General features: G+C 43.6%; 2 protein-coding genes across 2 annotated transcripts in view; one reads left to right on the top strand and one right to left on the bottom strand.

Moving 5' to 3' along the window:
- Positions 1 to 4,598: 4,598 nt before the first annotated feature.
- LOC306746518 (coiled-coil domain-containing protein 172-like) lies at positions 4,599 to 12,953 on the bottom strand (the record flags this gene model as incomplete). Its single annotated transcript, XM_079229441.1, has 7 exons — positions 4,599 to 4,622; positions 4,704 to 4,791; positions 8,264 to 8,366; positions 8,901 to 9,002; positions 10,421 to 10,586; positions 10,993 to 11,109; positions 12,855 to 12,953. 7 exons carry the CDS (start codon positions 12,951 to 12,953, stop codon positions 4,599 to 4,601), a joined length of 699 nt encoding a protein of 232 aa, XP_079085567.1.
- A 3,094-nt stretch (positions 12,954 to 16,047) lies between these two features.
- gfra1a (gdnf family receptor alpha 1a) overlaps positions 16,048 to 22,081 on the top strand; it is a gene marked incomplete at its 3' end in the record, with an annotated part of 79,591 nt that continues 73,557 nt past the window's right edge. The window contains exons 1-3 of the mRNA XM_079230124.1: positions 16,048 to 16,097; positions 16,529 to 16,834; positions 17,740 to 17,820. Of these exons, the coding sequence (XP_079086250.1) occupies positions 16,058 to 16,097; positions 16,529 to 16,834; positions 17,740 to 17,820 (427 nt within the window). The 5' untranslated portion in view covers positions 16,048 to 16,057. The remainder of the gene's footprint in view (positions 16,098 to 16,528; positions 16,835 to 17,739; positions 17,821 to 22,081) is intronic.

Here is a 22,081-nt window from a genome sequence, read left to right on the forward strand (position 1 = left end):
GATGTGGATGTGTGTGTGTGTGTGTGTGTGTGTGTGTGTGTGTGTGTGTGTGTGTGTGTGTGTGTGTGTGTGTGTGTATGGTCTTATCTAGGTGACCTAGTTTAAAATTAGATTACGGTTAGTTTAATGTCAGATTGAGCTCAGGGAGAGGAAATGCTACATTTGATCCTAAACTATACATTTTTTACTTTAGTATTCTGTATTGTGGTATATGATCGGTTTGAGGTGCGTTCGAGGTCCAGGAAGAAAATGAGGGCATTTCTTGTGGGAGCAGATTTGGATGGCTCTCAGAGGCTCGTACGATTAAAAGGAGCTGCTTTTGACTCAATCCCGACCTTAAATATGATGTATTTTGTGTTAAGTTATGATCCCTAAGGAAAAACTCTATGTAAACAAAATGTGTCAATCATATACACGTAATCTCACACGGGCTAGGTTATATCACTTCAAATGATTAAAATAGCCCTTGTGGCTGAGGAGCTAGACCTGTTTTAGTATGGGTAAGACCACTTTTTCATTTTCGGAAAAAAGGCTTGATTTTTAAAAGCTTAATATCTGCCGTTGGGCCACACTATAAGCTACTCAGTCTCAATAATGTGTTGAGCAAACATTACTAAAGTAAAGTACTAAACTGCAATGACTGCAGCCACACTAAACCAAGTGTATCCCTCTTGAAAAGGCTCTTGAAGTCCAACACTGATTCAGGTGAACTTTGCCTGGCCAATAGCAGGATCACCATCTCCTGAGGAAGCTCTCATTGCGGATTACAGTTAAATGTCGAGGCGTGAACCCCGCCGAAGGATAATAATTGCTGTGGAGTTTGACTGCACCTTGAATAAGGAAGGTAGCGCCGTAGTAGCACTTTAGTATCACTTACTGATAGCACTTTGTAGTTTAACTTTCTTGAAGAAATTGTACTTTCCTGATTCATGTTTGTACTCATGGTTGAATGCACTTATTGTAAGTCGCTTTGGATAAAAGCGTCAGCTAAATGAAATCATCTTTCTAGAATGCCGGGGTGCTGAGCCAAAGAAATGCCCGGAAGCCAAAGTTCCCAACAACGGAGGGTTGGTGTGTGTCACAGTAGCCAACAAGCGCTACTGCAAACCTCTGTGCCACCACGTAAGTACATTAACTTTTACGTATAATACAAATAAATTGTCCAGATAGTTCTGCCCGAACATAAAAAAAAAAGAACGGGTAAAATATAAAGTCTTTTTCCACAGGGATACGATTTTGCTTTTCTCAGGAGGAGTCGCCCGTACGAAGAATGCAGTGAGCAGACCCGGTTTCAGTGGCAGACCCAGTACGTGGGAGGAAACACGTTGGCTGTGTGCCACGGTGAGGCCGCGTGTTGCATCCAGGCATCGTCCAGCCAAAAATATATGCGCCGTAATTGATAGATATTGGTGCGATATCCACGTAACCATAAAAGAGGAAGTATAAAGAGAGCAAAAGCGCAGGAAGGTGTCCAACAGACGCCAATCTTTCAGCCAGGAGATTGCTGTTCGCTCCCCTTGTGTAACGAGGCGTCAACAGTTTTTATTGTTCACGTAATTCATTTTTCACGTAACTTGCAGTAACTACACCGGGGTTATTTTCCTAAACCCTAACCCAGTTGTTTTGCGGCCTAAACCTAACGGAGGTGTTTCCTGTGAAGATGGAAGTTTATTTTGAAAAGCCTCCATGTGTGTGATGCGCGTAAATGGACACGTGGTGCCTGGCTTTTGTGGATGGAACCTTTGAGGATACGTTGGTTTTATTAAAGGGACAGTATGCAGGCTTTGGCGGCATCGAGGCTGCACTCTGCGGCTCATGCTAACGCGGTTTCATAAACAGAACTACGGTGGCCTTCAGGGGACGTAACAACCGAGCTGTAGCGTCAGTGCTCGTTTGGCCGCTCTGGGCCACCGTAGTAAAGAAAATGCCAGTGCAACACGGCAGACTCCGTGAAGAGGACCTGCTATCTCCATGAAGGGCTCATTCTAAGCTAACAAACGCACAACGATTCCTAGTTTCAGAGGACTATCCTCTCATGAAAACATAGTTGTGAATATCTTGTTCCATTTCATACAGGCATTAAATAATATTTTGCTGACTGTTGAGTTCAAAGCAGAAACTAAAGTTACAGAGATCCAGCACTCTTCAAATGTGTTTTTTTTGTCCTAAACTCTCTGTATTCACACACTGAAGTTACCCTTAACTTCCCTCTTGCTCTATTTCTAGAATCACTAATTCAAGTTTCCGGAGCAAAGTCGGCATATTTTCCTGAAAACCAGGACTGCCTCACAACAAAGACCAACGCCCAACTGCAGAGCCGCTTCATCTCAGATCTGACCGCCGATCTGAAGGGTGCAGGCGTAGCGGGGGATGTGCATTCTGCCTGCCTCGTGTGTGGGTGAGCCCCTGGAGGGAGAACGACGCGTTGACAAAGTCTCCACTGTCGAGTGGAAGTTGCACTGAGAAAAATATATATAAAAAAGCTTAAAGTTTGAAGAGTAAAACTGTTCCTGAATGGCTACCTTTGTTGGCATTTGTGCACGCCCTCTTAGGAAGCAGTGCTGTAGCAGCGTCCACCTGTCTGCTGACATACAAAGCATGTAATACACAGCGCTGTGCCATCAGTGTCTAATTCAATATAGAATATATCAAATTAAGTTGATGAATTTACACTTATATTTCATTGAATAATTATAAAAAGAATATTTTCAAAGGATTTTTGAGTGGATGCTAATTTGAAATATGTATATTTTAATCTCACGTACCCCCTAGACTAGAGTGCCTTCACGTACCCCCATTTGAGAACCACTGTTCTAAAGTATATTATACATGTGAGCTCTCAACGCTTTTCCTCTTAACTAACTGTGCCTTAACGCCAGTTTTCTTTTTCATCCAACCGCTTATCAGCCGCAATGCATTTTGGGACGGTTTAGTAAACTCTCGTAGAAATTCTTGCTAATCTGGGAAACATCCGGGCATTTCTCGCCTTCACAAAATCCACAGCACATTGAATATGACCTCATACTTAATATAAATAGTATTTCATTATGACACAGCCTCTGTCCACTCTTTGTCTGTTTGAGGACATTGAACGCAGGAAGTGTGCGATTTAGGAAACAAGACCCACGATTTTGATCTCTCCTGTATCGACTGATTTCACTGGAAAAATACTTTGTTTCATGAATACACTTCAGCTGACAATAAGTACCGTAAAAGTCGGGTTACGAGCCGTTAGCTCCCCGCTGTAGCCTGCTGGGGCTCCTGCTAGCGCTCTGTTACTTCCCCGCTAGCTCTCCGCTAACTTCCGCTAGCTCCCCGAAAACCACCGAAGGTAGCGGGACCAGGCTCGACACCCGACTTGGGCAGAGGGGACGCGGGCAGTAGCAGCAGCAGCGCTAGCTAGCAGCAGCGCTAGCTAGCAGCAGCGTCTGGGGACACTGACCGGAGGTAGGAGCGGCTTGTAACCCGACTTTTACGGTAAATAGATATGGATTTCTGACGGGGGATTAGGAGAATCTACGTCATCCCTTCAGCAGCCACTGGAGTTCAAACGGGTCGTTGTATCCGCCCTGCGTTTTTTTAGCTCACCGAGGTCAAGGTTAAAAAGTCATAATGAGATTGCGGGATCTCATTAGGTGGCCATTGACATTCCACATCATTCTATTAGGACTCATCAGAGAGAAAATGGCCCTCTGGTGTAGGCCGACAGACCGTGTAATCATCAATTACTGAAATAACTGTCTGCGGGTTGAGGGATTAATGGTAAACTGTAATGTCACACATCTCTCATTAGGTGGCAACAGACAAAAACTATTTATTTTCCTCTAATGTTTCTAGCTGGTAGCTGACTCACAGGCTCAGGGTCATGACCGTGTGTATAGTCTCTCACCTTTGCAGGAGATTTTATTACGATCAATCAAGTCAATTTGAATTTCTTAAAATTCTGAGGTCTTTTTTAACATATGACTGCAGTGCACCTTTGAGCCACATGAGGGAGCCTGAAGGTTGATGTTATTATTGTAGCCTTCTTATGACATTGCAGCTCATTATGAAAGGCTTACATGCCTTCTATTTATTTTACTGATGAGAAAAAAAGAAAAAAAAACACCTAAATGCATTAATTTGGTCTCATTTATAAAGTATTTTACAGCATGTACATGAAACGGTTTGACAGATATGTACCAACTACCGTGCTCTATTGGAACAAATTCCTCTTACATCTATGTTCAAATTCGGTGTGTAAGATTCTCAGTCTTGACTCAACGATCCCTAAAACGGCAATGTGGCTCTTTGCACACTAGAGGGCGAGATACAACCATGTTTTGCGTTCCTCCTTTGTTTGCCAGCCTGTTATTCTGTTCACAGTGCAGCTCGTGTTGTTTGTCTTGTGCACATAAATCAAAAGGTAACAAGAAAAAAAGTTCACAGACTGGAATGTGCTCCATTCATGTAACTTTTATTAAAGTAAATATCAAACAAACACACTCTCTGTTTGTTCCTTCCTTCATATTCATGTTTTCTAAGAGAGGAGACAATCAGTGAACCATTATAACCCGAGTTCCTGTGTCGTCTTTGAGCCAGGTCTAATGCTGCTCACTTCACTGGCTGCCGTCCATCTTTTGCTGAAAGAGAGAGAAAAAGATGACATGAAAACCTACAAAGAACCCCCTAAAGAATGAGGATGAATATGAATAACAACTTACCAACTTCAGGAAGTCTATCTCTGAGCTGAGCGCCTCTCGCAGCAGCTCAAGCTCTCCTTCTTTATGCATCTCCAGCTCCTTCCTGAGCCTGGGGTGAATACAATAAATAATAATGAATTGAAACCCAACTGCAACTGAAAGAAAGGACAAATAAACTACATGGAACTGTAGTCATGCTTATTGCGACACAGAATGCTCACGGGTAATAAATCCCCACTTGTAGAAATAATAAACCAACTCAAGATAATAGTTTGTTTTCTAAACATCGTTTTCCATGACTGGTTTGATGTGTTCGGATGTACAGTTTCAGTCTGTTTACATACACGGAAAACAACTTCAGCACTGGAAATACTCTCGCCGGGGAAAAGTACAAGTTGTTTGACAAGTTGAGTTAATCGTCTCCTCGACTGGAACACCTGGAGATCGGGGCTGCGAGCGCTGCCTCGTCGCATGAATCATTTTATTTGTGTTTTTTTTAACGACATTTTGTTCGTTTTTCCTCTCAGTTTTCTCTTGGCTTTTAGTGCATTTTGATAATCTTTGTGTTTTAAATGTGTTTTCTTGTAAAGCACTGTGTAAACGGGGGTTTTGAACATCCAGAACGATGTGTGGTTAGCTACAAGCTACCGCAAGCTAACAGGAAGTAGGAACTTCATGATCTTACCTCCAACGGGAGCAGATATACAAACTTCTTTCAAACCGAAGTTCTTAAAGTTAACATTAATATTTCACGCTCTAACTTCATAAACACAAATTTAATTGTATTACTCAGTTGAGTTTGCTTCAGCATTGGACTTGGGGTCCGTGGAACCCGACGCCTTGGCTGTGATTTAAAAGCGTCGGCAGGTGTTTTGAAGGATCTATCCGGAGCTGCACGCGCTACCTCCAACGTCCTTTTATTGGAAGTTAATGAAACAATAAAACAGCTGAGCTCAAATTGGAAAACCAACAGCAGTGTTTCAAACTTTTCTTCTGCGTGGCACTTACAAATCAGCACACAGTTTCTCCCTCAGACGGTATAATGCTGTTTCTTTTTGGGGGGATATCGAGGGTTCTGCAGTTTAATACGAGACTTCATATCACGGCATCTTTCAATGAGCCTTCATGTAATATAGCAGTAATATATATCACACATCAAGAAATACACACAACTCCTAAATACTCCAGGTACTTTTGTATTATTTTTTTTTCCAGTCTAGGACGATCTACAACGGGAGCCTCCCTGTTTTGCACACTGAACACTTTTTAAATGACTGTAGCACTCATTCAAATTGACACGCATTCAATTTCCAACAATCAATAAGCGGGAGAGTTAAATAAGAGACGCTGCGGTGGCTGAAGACGGGATTGATGGTCCGGGCTCAGGATGGATGATCATAGGAATGAGTGAGAGGAGGCCTCCTTCCCCCCGAAGACACATCCTCAGCACTTCCTGCGGCTAATAAGCCCGGAGGGGTAATGAAGGGCCGAGTACATTTAATGAGGCTGATGGATGATGGAGCAGGACATGCTACCCACATGCGTGAGTTAAGGCAACGCTGGGAGAAAGAGGGGGGAAAGTAAAGAGGCGTGAAGGCCGATAAACAAGGATAAAATTTTTAAAAAAAAGACAAAAACGTAGCCACGGATTATGAAAAGTGCCTCGTCAGGAATGGTGAGGATGTCTGCAAATAAATACTGAGGTGCGACAATAAATGTATGAATATTCAAATAAGAAACGAAAGTGTAAACCTCATCATCTTGATAGGTTTGGGGATTAGTTAACGACTCCACATCCATACTATCGCAGAGGAGACATTATCCAAAGTATCGGCATCAGCACGAGCGATGACCCCCTTCCTTCCTGGAACGCTATTGATCTCCAGTCTTTAATTAAATAAAGGAAGACTCTTTGTGGAGGAACACGCTGGTTAGCGAGGAGGGTCCTCAACTCTTATCGTTCTAGCGTTGTTCCAGCTCGCTGCTGTCGCCCGCTTGTTTCCATTCTGATTGTTTCATTCCCGATTGCGTAACTTTTTTCGGCCCACACAGGTTTTTAGTGGTTTCGGGTCATTTGATCAAGCTTCATTTCTGCATTTCTTCTTCTTTTTTTTCACCTATTCTCCCACTCATTGTCAAAAAAAGGTACAGCTTCATAATATGTAGCTTGACTGCTATATAATTAACTAGTTTTAAAGCTTCGTGTCAGACTTGACTTGTGACCAAAAGCTCATTTCTGTTTGAAGAGAACAAGAGTTGCTGCGAGCGGCTCCTTTTACACAGTTATCCATGGGTGACAATTAAGGGAAATCTGAATACATTAGTCCATGCAGGAGGGAGAGGGGTCATAGAGTGGCTCGGTGAGTATGACAATGAAGTCAGCCATGCTAGGCTAAAGCTAATTAAACCACCTACTGGAGGTTTCGGAGCTCCACCGCCATGTTTCAAGCCCCAAAAGAGGGCAGATCTCTAATCGTCTATACGTCAAGACATCTTACGAAGATACTTCATTTCAAACACGCACACACACGCACACACACACCCACAGCTTTCTCTTGCCAAATATCTATTATAATGATGGACATTCCACATGCTGTGTATTTAATTCGGTACACATGCAGTTCTACTGTACTGTATGCATGTATTCTATTAAATATTGTACATTTCTCAGCTCAAAGTCTGGATGTTTGTGTTGCTCCATATGCTTCCTCTACACCTATACAAGTTTGTTTGGTGAAATCATACATCACGTTTTAAATAGAAAAACTATCTTTGTTGGTTTTTCGCTGCATAAGCATTCAGAGTAAATACTTAACTCTCCGCCCCTCATCATTTCCTCCCTGCATCAATCACATTAGCCTCAGTTTCCTCTCTTTTTTTTGTCTCCACTTGTTGACTGAATGAAATACACTACGGATCAAAGCCTTAATTAAGCCAAATGCTCCTAATGCTCTGTTATTTACACTTCTAGACTTGGACTCCCGCCAGCAGGATACAGAGAGAGAGAGAAACACCGACGGGTGGTGGGCTCACTGGTCCACTCAGCACTTCTCCCAAGTGTGACTCAGTTCTGCTCTCCGTGAATAAACACCTTCTATCTAATGAGCCGGCGGGACGACGCACCCCGCTGTCGACGCCTGTGATTCCCTCCTTGTCGCCCTATGAGTGCGTTTAGCGCCGACGAGGGTTAACCGAGGCCACTGGTGCGACGCCCGAGATGAATTTCCACCAGTTTTATGAAGAAAACAACGGAGCGCTGGCGGGGAGAGGACCGCCATTGCACCTTTTGTGCACCAAGCCTGCGAAGACGGGAGAGCGCACAACTAATTAAACATCACTGCTGCTCAGCCAGGACTATTTCAAATAGCAGGAAGCTCTGAGGAAGCCTCTCTGAATTCACATTACTTTTTTTATGAGCCGCTAAATAGCTTACCGCCGTGTTTCCATTTGTTTTTTTGTTCTGTTTTGGATGCAGCGTTTACCGTTTACTCTTTTTTTTGTGTCTCGTGAGAAGTATTTTTCCTGCTACAGTGATTGCAGGTGCGGTACACACTGCTGTCCAGACAGCTGATGACACTCACCTCAGACAGGTGGCGTCGGTGAGAGGCCTCCGGCTGACACACAGGCTCTCCGCTCGCAGAGACTCCGTCGTCGCTTCGGCTTCAGCCAGCTGCCGATCCAGGTCTGCAGTCAAGACGCGGGTGCATTGTTCAAACATTTGTTAAGACAATGGGACCAAGTTTGCATTGTACAGTAATAACCCCCCCCCTCCACCCTTTACTCAAACTGGACTTACTTCCTGGTAACCACTGCGTCGTCAAAAACCTGTTGCAACGCGTCCACAGCACCGCGGCTTTTATTTTGTTTAATGAAATGCTATTTTCATTCCAAACACGCTTAAACCTGTATTTGTGCTGGATAGCTTCCAGCTGAGAATGCAGTGGGAGTAGGCATGAGTGAGCAAAGACCCTTTGACCTGCCTTCACACCTGGTTATGAAACACACTTTATGTTCAACATCTGGGCTCAAGATATACTGTACAACTACCTCATGGTTGTATTTTTGCTTTTTCTCTCGATTTTGGTTTCTGTCAAGCCAAAGAAAACATATACATGTAATTTGGGCTGTCAGCAGTCAGCTGGTGGTGGTGTGAAATACATTAAAAATGCTTTCTCAAAACCACATTATTGACAGGAAATGAGCGTTTGGTATGTTCACCTTTCTGGGTGTAGTCCAGGCCCTGCAGCGTGAGCCGGAGCGCTCGCTTCTCCTCCTGCATGGAGCTCACGCGATCGTTCCTGCGGCTCATCAGATCCATCTCTGATTGTGGGAGGAGGAGGGGGAGAAAAAGGTGAAAAAGGTGAATCCTATTTAGGCCTCCTGGATGATTGAGAAGATACAAGAATCACCAGGAGGGCTGAAGTTTAGAGAGAATTCTTGCGGCTCAATGAGAGAAAACTTCTCCCTTCCCAGGGAATGAATGCTATGTGGGCATTTATTTTCTTAAAATTGACTTTAACGCTACAAACAATAAGAAAACTCTGCTCCCTTGAGCCCAGATGAAATACACATTATGAAGACACTGGTCCTCATTTGTGAAGGGAGCTATACCCTCAATCCAACTAATGAAAACGCTTCACACCATATCAGAGTATAATTTGTCATTTGAGAAATATAATATAATGTATAAACCAATGGGAGTGCAGCTTCTGTACAAACAATTACAACACAATATTTGCTGGTTGAACATAGTGATCAAATTAAATAAACACTATGCAAAGCTTTCCTTTCCTCGTCTTAATATAAATATTAACTTTGCATCAGTGAGACGCGTTTTCAAAACACTCACTTTCATACCAGACTCTATCTATAAAAATGAGTCATCTAAGTTTAATTGAGGACTACTGTAGCTTCTAGTTATTTCTCTTTGTTTGTCGGTTCACATGATGATCATCTGGATACACTGATCAGACACCTGGTAGAAACATCTGAGCACATACGCCTTCACACCTTCATGTTTACCTCGGTATTAACTCGCCGTCATGCGAGGCTCAAGTGTATTTTCATGATTTATATTGAGTCTACTGAAGAGTCCCGATTTCTTTTCTCCATTACTTTAAATTGTTCTTTGATGAACTTGTGATCCATATGACAGCTTGGCATTAAAGCTGCAGTTGGTAACCTTTATCAAAAAATATTTAAAAAAACGTGTATCACCTGGTCAAACTATCACTTTATTCTGGTGCATTGTTTGGGCTTCACTGTTTCCAACATTGCCGCCGAGTCACAAGCGTTCTCATTTTACAACTAAACGCTACACTGACATGCGTTTCTGAAGAAAAAGACTTGAGGCGAGAAAAAGACAAAGCAACAACAAAATATGCCTAGCTTGACCAGAGTTCAGTGATTGACGCTGCGCCGATATCGTGCAAATAATAAATCGTGAGCTCTAGAGGGACCAGATTATTTAAAAAATGTTTTTAACTTAATTCATTAAAGTTGTCAACTGCAGCTTTAGTCCTCAACACAGCTACCATATTTCCAGTCCTTTCAGTAATGACTCTAATGACTGATTTCTTTCTCCGACCACCACCTACACATTTTAAACCTCTCTCCTCCTGAACTCAAACAGACTCCCGTCTTCCCTGCAGCGGTGATGTCAGCACGACCCTCATTCTAACTGCAGTACACAACATCTGTCTACTGTGACAACAGCACAACTGACAGTCTGTTGTGACCTTTGTGTGACGATTCCACCTCCCTCTCCAGGTCCAGGATCTCCGTGCGCGTTTGGCTCTGGAACACTACGCCTCTGTTCGCGCAGAGACTGAAGTCACTGTTGAACCTCGAGATCTCTTGAAGGAAGTTCTCCTCTTCTTCTTTCGACTCCCACTTTCTCTTGGCCTGGTATGAAAAGACAGATCATGGGAAATGCTGTCCAACGATAATAAGAGTGCAGCTGCTTGTGACGCTACTGGCAGCATTGTTAGTGACACAAGTTTGATGACATCTTTGGGACAAAGTCAAGAGCAATGTTTTACACTTTTACTATTTCATACTCACTATATTGACATTTTAGAGAATAAATTATTACATTATTCAAAAACACTTAAAATATGTGTTAGCTGCAGCCTTTCTGGACGTTGCTCTGACACAAAATGGTTAACTTATCAGAGAGCTTATTGTCTAACGAAAGGAGAGAGACGATTTATCTTCATAGTTCACAGTGTGAAAGCTGACCGGGTTTTCATATTACACATAACCAACGTGATATAAAATGTAAATATTGATTCAGGCGGCTTCAACCCACTAGACGGTCCCTTCGTTGGTTTCCCTGGCAGAGCAGCTCTTCACTTTGCCTCAACATCTGGTCTTCACATTTCTTCGCCAGGTCACGATGCAGCCCCATCGCAGACAACCGCTGATTCTGGAGCACAAGGAGGTGAGTGGGCAGTTAAGAAACGCGATCTGACAAGACAGATGCACGAGTTAGTGATCCCACAGAAGGAGAAATTAGGTGAAATGAAGGACGGACAGCTGGAAAAATCACGTTTACGGTGACATGTTATAGTGAGCCTTAAGTGTCTTCTTCAACATCTCTCTCTGTATACACAGACACATACATACTTTTCAACTTTTCTTGTTTACTTCCCTTTACCTCTCATCATCCAGAGTGATTACATGGCACAGCCCAAGGGATAGAAAATTGCCAAATTACATGGGAGGGTAAATTCACGGAGGACGCCTTCTTAAAAAGATGCCTCAGGCACGACTTTCCGTACAGTTTTTTCAGTCTGTTGCTCGACCTGTCGAGGAGGCGAGTTTATTGTTTCTTGTGTGGCGGCGTACATTTTCAGCGAGCACAATCGTCTCCCAAGTTTTCTAAACAGTGTAATTATCTTAAGACAGCTCTCATAAACTGGAAGACGTTACGTCACGAGAGCTGTAAACACACACCGTGCTGTAAACACTCCCTGCATATCTGATGTGAACCGCTTCAATATTCCACTGCAAAGGGGTCAGGATAAAAAAAAAACGGTATCAGTGTCCTGTGTTCTCAGACAGACACGGCCTTGCGTTCAGCAAGCTTTACTAATAAGAGAGTAATCTGCTCTTTTAAACGGATGTCCACTTATACGAGTGCAGGAAGAAGTTAGCAATATTTCTGAGGGGTCAACGAGCCTTTGACATCATATCTCACACATGCTGAAAGGTTCCACTAATGTTATCCGGTGGAAATTAGCCATTGATTTTGCTGCGGCACTTGCAGTTTGCACCGTTGATGAAAACAAATGGGGGAGATTAAGTGTTTTAAATCATAAAGCAGATCAGCTCATCAATATGCCAATATGCACTTCTTCTCCTCATATGTCAATGCCATCAATACTGTATGCAGCCCCAAGGTACGGCGATTATTGCGGTTCCCGATTTTATTTTTGTATCTTTGTCTTTACATTTGATCGCAAATCAAACTTGATACATTCAAACTTTATATATATATATAAATCTATAACAAACAAGCCCTGTTTTATAAATGCATCCTGGAAGAAAAGTACAATTATGTTTTCTTCCTGACGCTTTGGTAAAATATTAACCAATCCTTCATGATGTGACCGCTCCTTACGCAATAACCCAGACCAACATTTATTGTATCTAGAGGCAGAGTTCAAGGTCAAACACAATGATATGCCACGATGCTAAAGAGTGCACAAGAAACCCCCAGGACTATTTTTGCTGTCGTTGACTGTTGATTGTTGTTTGTCTCGTCTAATGTATGCACCTTCCACCTAAAATTTCTCGTTTGTGTAAACATTCCTGGCAATAAACGGTTTCTGATTCTTATGCAAATATCAGGCTGTGCTGTCACAACTCACCAGAAAGCTCCCATGAAACAGGCAATAGTCATATTCACCTCCTATGAATGATTATTAATAATCATTGGTAAAAAAAAAAAACTGTTAAAACTGATTATGAAATCCATTAAAAGTATATTGGCGGCCGCCATTTTGTGTCAGACGCCCAATACCTTTTGGTAATAAGTTCAAACACAGCCTGCAAAAATCATCAATATACCAAAAGACAAGGCAGATATTGAACAGGGCTGCTCCTACAAGAAAAAGGTATTCATAATTCACACATTAGCAACATAGAAAAGAGATGTCATAGAATCACCGTTGTATTGAGCTTCTCGTAGGTCTTTTCCTTCTTCTCCGTGACGCGCTTGATGTTCTCATTGCATTCGATGATGGCTACTGTGACTGAAATAGACATGTGGAGAAAGTCAGAAGGGTTATAAACTGAAATGTGGGTTAGCTAAATAAAGAGGGAGGTCAGACTAATAATTCACATTCTAGCTTGTTTTGCTAGCTCGAATGTAAGCTAGCTAAGTTATCACGCAGGCATACCTTTTTTGATTTCTTGTTTCTGTTTAGTTTGCTGTTGTTCAGATAGAAGGATTTGTTCGAAGAGTGTGTCTAAACTCATTGTTTTAGTCAATAAGTGGCTTCACAAGTCACCTAGAATAAAAGAAATACACTCTGCGGTATAGCTAGTGGCTAACTAGCTCACGCTTCGTAGTTAGCGCCCTCTGACGTCACGCAGCTGTCAGGAAACAATAGCCCCGCCCCCCAGCGGCTGTGACGCACACCGGTTGGTTTCTTCTACGCACGTGTTACAAATATGACTAACTTTGCTAATAAAGGGCAAGTAATAATACATAAACCTACCAGTGAGCAGGTGTTACCGTTAGCTAACTACACAGGGTCACGTCATTGTGCACATCTTTGTGTTTTAAAGTCACACTTTCATTGACCATGGTCTCACTCGTGGGACTGTTTGCACGTAATGAAGTGCTGTATCAGCACAGTCAGCAGCTTCCTCGACATTAATCCATTGAGACTCGCTGCCTACATTTGTCACACACAGGAAGAAAAAAAAAATCCTGACTTTGACCAATTTTCTCGTTTCCCCACTTGCACAGAAAGAAATAAAAGAAAGAAAAGCAGCTTCTGATCCGCTGCCATGAGCCACATTACCTCGTGAAATGCCAAAATGACCCGAGGACTACATCATTGTGACACGCATTTGCAAAATTAATATCGCATATTGATTGAGGCTTTTCATAAATCACCAGGCTGACTGGCGAGGCTCCCACTGGAGACTGGAGAACAAGCAAAGTCATCAAAATGTACGCAGACAATTTGCCAGAGCCTGTCGTTCACATACCCACTGTCTGCCTCTTGCGCCTGTCATGTTCCCTGTGAGGGTAAAAAAAAAGAGAGAACGAAAAGCTGCGGACATTGGCCCGTGGTGAATCCATTCAGCTCAATTGAAAAGACATTTTTGAAGAAAAAAAGAGTGACTGTACCTTTGCAGAATTGATTCATCGCACCTACCTAATCACAGCTTCCCCTTTCAATAAGGGGGTATTCACTGACGTTTACATAAGCTATTTCATCCCATCTCTGAATGAACCTGCTTTCTCTCGGGCCCTCTCTCTCTCTCTCCCTGTGTGTGTGTGTGTGTGTGTGTGCGCGTGTGAGGGTTGATTTACTGTGGTGGACGCCAGCATCCTTGATTGATTCAGCCCAGTCTTTAATGCAGAGAGGGGCTCATTGACATATAGTCTGGTCATTTAGCCAAGTGGATTAGCCTCTGAATATATATATATATATATATATATATATATATATATATATATATATATATATATATATATATATATATATATATGTATACACACACCATGTAGGCAATCAATGCGCTGCAAGGGAGGGTTACACACTGCATGGTGCATCATCCCTGCATGTTATTATACCAAGGTCTGTTTGGTCGAATCCCTGTCTTGATCAAACAAGAGGTGGGTTAAAAATGAGATGCTCTTTATTTCTCCTCACATGAGGAGATATCGAAAGAACAACGCACGGTTTCATATCTTTTTTTTCTTTTAAATTAAGGCCCCTCTTTTTGCTCCAACACCACCGACAGATGGCGACAGCCTCCCGGTGTCCGCTCCCTCTCTGTGCGGACAGGCAGCCGCGGTCAGGGCGCTTTGACTGACAGGTACAGGCCCACATGTTGAGAGGATCAATGTTTTATATATATAAAAAAACAAACAAACATCAGCTTTAACTCTCAGCCATGCTCTCGTCACAGGTGGCGGATGATGTTGCATAAAAATATATGTTTGTCATTTTGCGAATGGGATTGACGTTATACTGGGAGGAGCCATGCACGCGCATGAACCGGCTATAGGAGCAGCGGAAATATGTCCATTCATGTTTTGTTTTTTTTTTTCAAATAAACATAGACTTGCACGTGCACAGTTCTACTGAAAAACATAACCACACACATCAAGAGTTGATCATCTCAAACGCCACCCGCGTGCCCTCTGTGGTTATTTGTGGGGTTTTTTGTGTGAACATTAAAACAAAATTAACATTTTATTCTGTGAGTATGTGAGCTGGGACTATTTAAAAAAATAAATAAAAGGAAACATCATTAAACCACTATAATAACCCCAAAGAGAGTTGTAGTTGAGCGTGCAACTCAGCAGTGATGCTATTATAACCTTTGAAAAATGACCATCACCGTTTGGCACGCGCCCAATTTAGGACCTTACGATGCATCCGGTTGCTCATTAGTGAGCTAAATGAGCTTACAGCTAATTATTTATTTTTTCTGTGCATGCCACTGTGATAATACCGTAATAAGCGGGGCGCGAACTCCCGGATAGGAAGGTTTGTCTTTGTACATTTATTATAAGACAACAGTATAGTGCGAGGAGAGAGAGATAGAGAGAGATAGAGAGAGAGAGATAGAGAGAGAGGGGGGTTGTCTCTCTCCCCGCTGAACGCGCTGCAGACCGCCAACACGTTGGGCTCCAGTTGGCTGTGTGCGCTCTCACGCACAGACGCAGTAAGCATCCCCGCTGGCTGGAGTTGGAGGACACTCGCCCCGCTTCGCCTCCATCCACCGACCGGCCGCTCTGCTTTGTCTCCCGGCGGCGAGAAGACCACCCGCACGGGAGGAGAAGAACGAAAGAAGACAGAAAACAACATTTTGTGCACTTTATTTTGACTGAGAGTCCGATACACTGAGCAGAATCGGGACTGGACACTTTTCTTTCTTTCTTTTTTTTTTTTTTTTGGAGTGTGTGTGTGTGGTGTTTGGGAGAGCTTTATTTCTCACATGAGGCGAGTCGGACCCGTTTCGTACAGCGGAGCGCGCGCGCACTGCTGCGTCTTTCCAATGGATTTCAGTGCACGCACAGTGGAAGTACCCTGGGAATCAAACTACTGTTAAGTCGCTTTCGGCTCGCGAATTTCCTTCCTCCCAAGAGGGTTTTTTTTACGTCTCACAAGAAGAGGAAGACGATGATCCTCCAAGTGCTGTACGTCCTCCTGCCTCTTTTGGGTGAGTTTCACTTGATTAATTCACCAGCAGCAGCTGGTCCGTTTCCCACGAGTGTGACATCCCAGTGGCGCGTGCGGGTTTTAGTGGCTAAATTGTGAGCGTTGTCGGTGAGAGCGGAGAGTCCGGGTAACGTGTGCATGCTACCGTGGTCCAAAGTGCTCTAAAATAGTAAAGTCAATCAGGAGCGAGAGCAAATCTTCACTCTTATCAGATTAAAAGTCTGTAAACTGCGTCACGAAGTTATGAAGTAGCGAGAAACTGCTCTCAATCATATTTACGCGCGATGCCTTGTGGGTTATTTCGTGGCGAACGTACAGTATATGTGTGTTGACAGCCCAGCCGAGTCATTGTTACGCTTCACTTTTATCGCTCTTATTATTATTATTATTATTATTATTCACTTGAGAAGTGTCTCTTTTCGCCTCCCCCAGATGTGTTGTCGTACGCGGAGGAGACCGTGCGCGCGGGGGCCACGCGGCTGGACTGCGTGAGGGCCAGCGAGCAGTGCCTGAAGGAGCAGCTGTGCAGCTCCAAGTACCGCACGATGAGGCAGTGCGTGGCCGGCGGCAAGGAGAGCAATTTCAGCCTGGTGGCCGGCCAGGAGGCCAAGGACGAGTGCCGGAGCGCCATGGACGCGCTGAAGCAGAGCCCGCTGTACAACTGCCGCTGCAAACGGGGCATGAGGAAGGAGAAGAACTGCCTGCGCATCTACTGGGGGATCTATCAGACGTTACAAGGTCGGTTTGGGGGAACTTTTTTATTCTACAACAAAAAAAAGAACACACTTTATACAGCATTGTGTGGGGTTATTAATCAGAGTAGGGTTTGATGCATTGCCTGTGTATAAAGGTCTAGAATACACAATTGCACAATATGAATGATTCATCTTTTTGAAAGGGGGGAGGTTGCTTTAAAGCCTCTTAAGTCCCTCAGGGGTCTTTGTTTGGGTGGACTTCTACATTTAGAGTATGCCCCGCAGCTATTAATGTACAAAAAAAAATATGGGCCTTCCCCATATAGGTTTTCTAATCTGCTCAGTAAAGGGGTGAGGGGATCAGTCGCCCGGCTCCTCCCACTGCTGTATGGAGTGGGCACCATCAGTCCTCACTCTCCCCTCCCCCTCCAACTGTACCACAAACACAACAACTCAAAAAGTAGCACACGGCTTTTTTTTTTTTATCTATTAGCGTTCACGGACAATCGCTCAGCTTTCATTCAAGTGTTGCTGCTCCCCTTGACTCGGTTCACCGCCCTGAGATACTTTTTGACCTCCCAAATCACTTTCCTTGAAGGCAATGGAGCGCGAAGCCCCTCAGCGCTGCTGGCAGTGCCATCTTTAAGTGTTGATCATAGCAGGGAGGTGGGAGGGGGGGTGGGTGGGGGGGTTCAGTCCTTAAACTGCATCCAGTGGGTCGGCCTCCAGTTGCGCAACACAGCTGACCAACCTGCCTAATCAAGCGTGAGGCTGTGGGCCAGCGTGGCTATCGACTGACCCAAATACCCCCCCATGTCACTTACAGGCCAATGTGAGGGGTGAAAGATGAACAACACACAACAAGAGAGTGCTGAAAACACATCTATCTATATCTATATACCTGTATGTCTATAAATACATCTCAACATCTGCTTGTCTCCATCACAGGAAATGACTTCTTGGAGGATTCTCCGTACGAACCCGTGAACAGCCGTCTCTCTGACATTTTCCGCCTGGCTCCCATCATAGGTAAGAACAAAAAACAACAACAACAATCTGTTCCCGTGGAGACTTTTCACTCCGCCACCCCATCGGATTTTAATTCCCCTCACTGTTTACATTGGTCACCCGTCTCAGTCGAGATGCGGTTAAGCTCCCAAGCTCTGCATGCATGCTCTCACCGAAGGTTATCTGTGTGTCAAGTGTGTATCCTCCCTCATCCTCTCCGCTATCTGTCTTTCTCTCCGCTTGTCCTCGCCCCAGCGTCATCGCATGCTGGCTGGAAGTGACCTTGCACGGGGAGCTATAGTTCTGAGTCTCATCGAGCAGTGGTTAAATGCTTTAGATGGAGAGGGGAAGGCTGTGTGTGTGTGTGTGTGTGTGTGTGTGTGTGGAGTCCTTTGCTGTGATTGTGGCGAGCTTCCTCTTGTGGCTGTCTGAATCCACTTGTTGAAAGGAGCCGCTCTGTGAGTAAGTAAGGAGAGCGTGACGAGCATTTTCCTGTTTCCCACCCGTGTGTATGTGCCTGTGTGTGTGTGTGTGTGTTTGTGGGCGCGATGCCGACAGGAGCCTCTAGATGGCGATGCTATTCCCTGCTTCGCAGCCAGGCAGGTACTCTGTGGCACCCACAGACGAGGCCGTCATGGGCATTCCAGAGCCTGATCTATGAATGTGGCGCAATCGCGTGGCGGCTCACATCCCCGTTATCGCGCTGCAGGTGACGCGCGGCGTGTCCAATCAAGCAGACAAGCTCCGCCTCCACATCCTCCGAGAACAAGGCCGGCATTTTGACCCCTTTTGATGAAGAGGAGCCTTTTTTTTTTCTTCTCTCCCTGTATTCTCCGTCATCTTTATCTCACAATAGGCCGATTTGCCCTAAGCCAATGTTTCTCCTATGAGATCACGGTGTGGGTGGTGAGATGGAGATGAACAAAATCTTGGCCGGGGTGCCGACTTTCACGACGAATTTGCTGTTTCTAAAGAGACGACGTCTGCTCGTCGTGTAAAGCTTATTCTCTTCCTCCTGCGGCTGTGAGGAAAAACAGAGGACCACCTCACACTTCCTACGCTTCTGACCCTTTAATACGCTTAATACGGGAGGACGAGACGCCCGCAGGCCTTCCGTGCAGGAAACCGGATCATAGTTCACATCTCAGGCAGGTGACATCTATCGCCCGGTCTGAGCTGTACGTTCCAGAAGTGGGAACAGACAGATTTATGGTGTCATTCTCATCGTGAAGGCAGGCAACTCCTTTATTTAATGTCCAAATGCCACTTGATGTTGATCGATGGCAGAGCTCAGACGTCATGGATGGACACTTATGCAGAGTGAGGTTGCACCCAGTCATTATTTTCCTTCATGATTCATTCCTTGGTGATTCTTTTTTGTCTTTCTATTACTTTATTGTAGTTGTTTAGCGCATTAAATGTACAAAATCAGTGCAGCTCACAATTGGTGAAGCTCGTTTGGTCAGAACTCCAAAGGTACTCAATGTACGATGATATATACCTGGAAGTTGAGAGATATTTTGCATGTTTTGTTTCATTTCCTGTTAACTTTAGTGCTTCGTGCCCTTCAGTTTCCAACCTTTTTGGCCGGTGACCACTTAGAATAGAGACATATCTACGCGTGACCCCTCATCAAAGAGTTTTGATGGTAGTTATAGCTCCTCCTCAGGCTGTTTAATTTTCTTTTTCAGTTTTTTTTATGGGTGGAATAGTGAAACCTATAAAAAAAAGTGTAAAAAAAAGAGAAAAATGTAACATTTGAGAAAAGTAAAAAAAAAAAAACTACCTTATATTCTGGAACAACAATCTATATTGGTTTTGATGATCTTGTAACCCCTCATATACACAGCTAGTTTTTCAGTGCAAGTCCAAATACCTTTTTGTGGTAATTGACACCTTTTGCATTTCTCTCTCTTTTGACATAACATCAGATCATTAGCCCAGATCAGCCGGGGTCATTAAAGTGCAGCTTTAATGGAGAGCACGTCTTTGTCTACAGCATAGCTATAGGTGGATGAGTAGCTGGTGAAATGGCGATAAGCATAATAAGACAAAGCAGAAACGGGACACCGATCGCATGAGAATAGCATCTGATCATTAGAGCCGGGGACGGAGGGGTGAGGGAGGGTTAATCAGCGAATAGCAGGGTAAGGAAACCGAGAGCAAGGGATCACTCTGCCTCCTCTGCTCTTTCTGTGGGACTGAAAGGGCAAGGTGACAGGAGGAGGACCGCGAGGCAGAAATAATGAGAGCTTAGAGCTCGTTGTTGAGCACTCAGACACCGGTTGAGCGGAGAGCTCAGAAATGCACTCCTGAAAAAAGTTGCAACAAGAAAAACACACACATGGTTTTAAAACGGGGGGAACGGATATATAAAAAGTGCTCTCTCGGGGGGATTCTCGTGTTTTTATATTATGCAAATGCATAGATATCACCTCCGCGCCTATTTAATTTCCCTAATGACTCCGACGTTACATGCACAATTGTAAGAACAATGCAAACGGGTCTTGAATGTGAAGTATACGTGAAGTGTAACCGCTCTATAAAAAACATATTGGAGAAACAAATTATGCAAACGTGGGTATTGTTTCTCACAGGACTTTATGTTGGAGGAGTGATATCACAGTACAGCTTTTTTCACCGTATTTCTAGAGCAGGTCTCTGTACATTTTCATCTCATCTGACCGTGTGTTTTGGTCTTTTTACATATGCTTAATTAACGATGAAATATTAATGACAATTTTTGTTTTCTCAACTTATTATTATAATGCTCTCATGTCCTCAGCAATTTGTGGCCCCCTATTTCAAGAGGCCCTCAGTAGACTCTGTGATCCCGGGCCATAGGAACAATAGGCAGCCGCCATGATCCTGTAATTCCATAATCGGCCCCATTTCTCTTGACTGAAGTGACTAATCCCTAGTGACACCCATACATACAGCGCACAGATGCACACACACACACACACACACACACACACACACACACACACACCTGTTCCCCTTCGAAATGCCCATAGGCGTCCGTCTCATTTCATTAGAGAGACACGCCATCTTGGCCACAAGTAGACTGACTGTGTGCGCAACTGACGTGAATATAGGCATTTTATTGCTGATTTAGAAAAATCATGAAAGGAAACTTAGAGATTTAAACAAAGCGCCATTTCATGACGGTAAACGCGGTTCTCAGAGCTCATGTGTGGAAGAGAAAACACATCATTGAGAGTATAATCCAGAAAGTTTATCACTAATAATTAGTCACAGTAAATCTCTAGGAGTGGCTTTAAACATGTTTTAATATTGTGAAGTGAAGTTTTACATTGTGTATACAAGGTATTTAAAACAGAAATCTTGAGTGATCAGCTGGAACAATTTTTTGATTGAAATGTTAATAGATATATACACACAAATGACCAAATGATCAGCTCTAAATAAGGAGTATAGAACCACGCATGTGCACTGCTTCTTTTTTTTTTTCCGGCGGCAACCTCTGGTAAAGTGAAGCCATTGCTGAAGTTCCTTAAACTTGCATTCTTTCTAATAACCACCACAGTTGCAAAAAAAGAAGTCTGATTATATAGATATAGATATATTATATGAGCCAATGGGAAAGTCACCCTACTTCTCACTTTATTACTTCAGTAAACATTGTAAAAAATCAGTTCATGGTCTAAATTGCTGGTTTCAATACAGCAAAGACAATAAAGCAGGGTCGCTAACTCGACATCGTCCGGTCTGGGAGTCGTCTGTGTTTTCCTTTTGGAACCTAAACTTCTGTTCTCAGTTCATGAAAGTCACTTGTAGCACTTTGGTCACCTACAAATGTCGTCTTCTGGGTTCCGTTGTACTTAGTCTTGTTGCTTTTGGTTGCAAAAAAAAGATGGCGACGACCAAAATGCCAAACTAAAGGCTTCAAAACCCGGTCCACAAACCAATGGGTGACGTCACGGCGAATACGTCCACTTCTTGGATACAGCCCAAGTTTGTTCTTGCTTTTCCATCCCAGTTTTAATAGTAATTTGTAGTACCTGTGGTGATGTTTCCGTGTGCTGGTTTCACTGGTTTCACGTTGCACTGAGCATCAACACATACTGAGTACACTTGTGGAAACGTGCTCCTCTAGAGCTGAGTGGATATTCCCCGTTTTCATTATTCTTTGTCCTTGAACTTAGCGAGGTGCTAGCTTTGTAAGGTGCTAGCTTTAAAAAAAACACGTTTTAAATGGGTAAACAGGAAGGTAAACGTCACGCTGAGCAGAAAAACAATCATTTTCCATCCCACCGCA

This window comes from Taurulus bubalis (genome assembly GCF_910589615.1).
Source record: "Taurulus bubalis genome assembly, chromosome: 14".
Lineage (NCBI taxonomy): Eukaryota > Metazoa > Chordata > Actinopteri > Perciformes > Cottidae > Taurulus > Taurulus bubalis.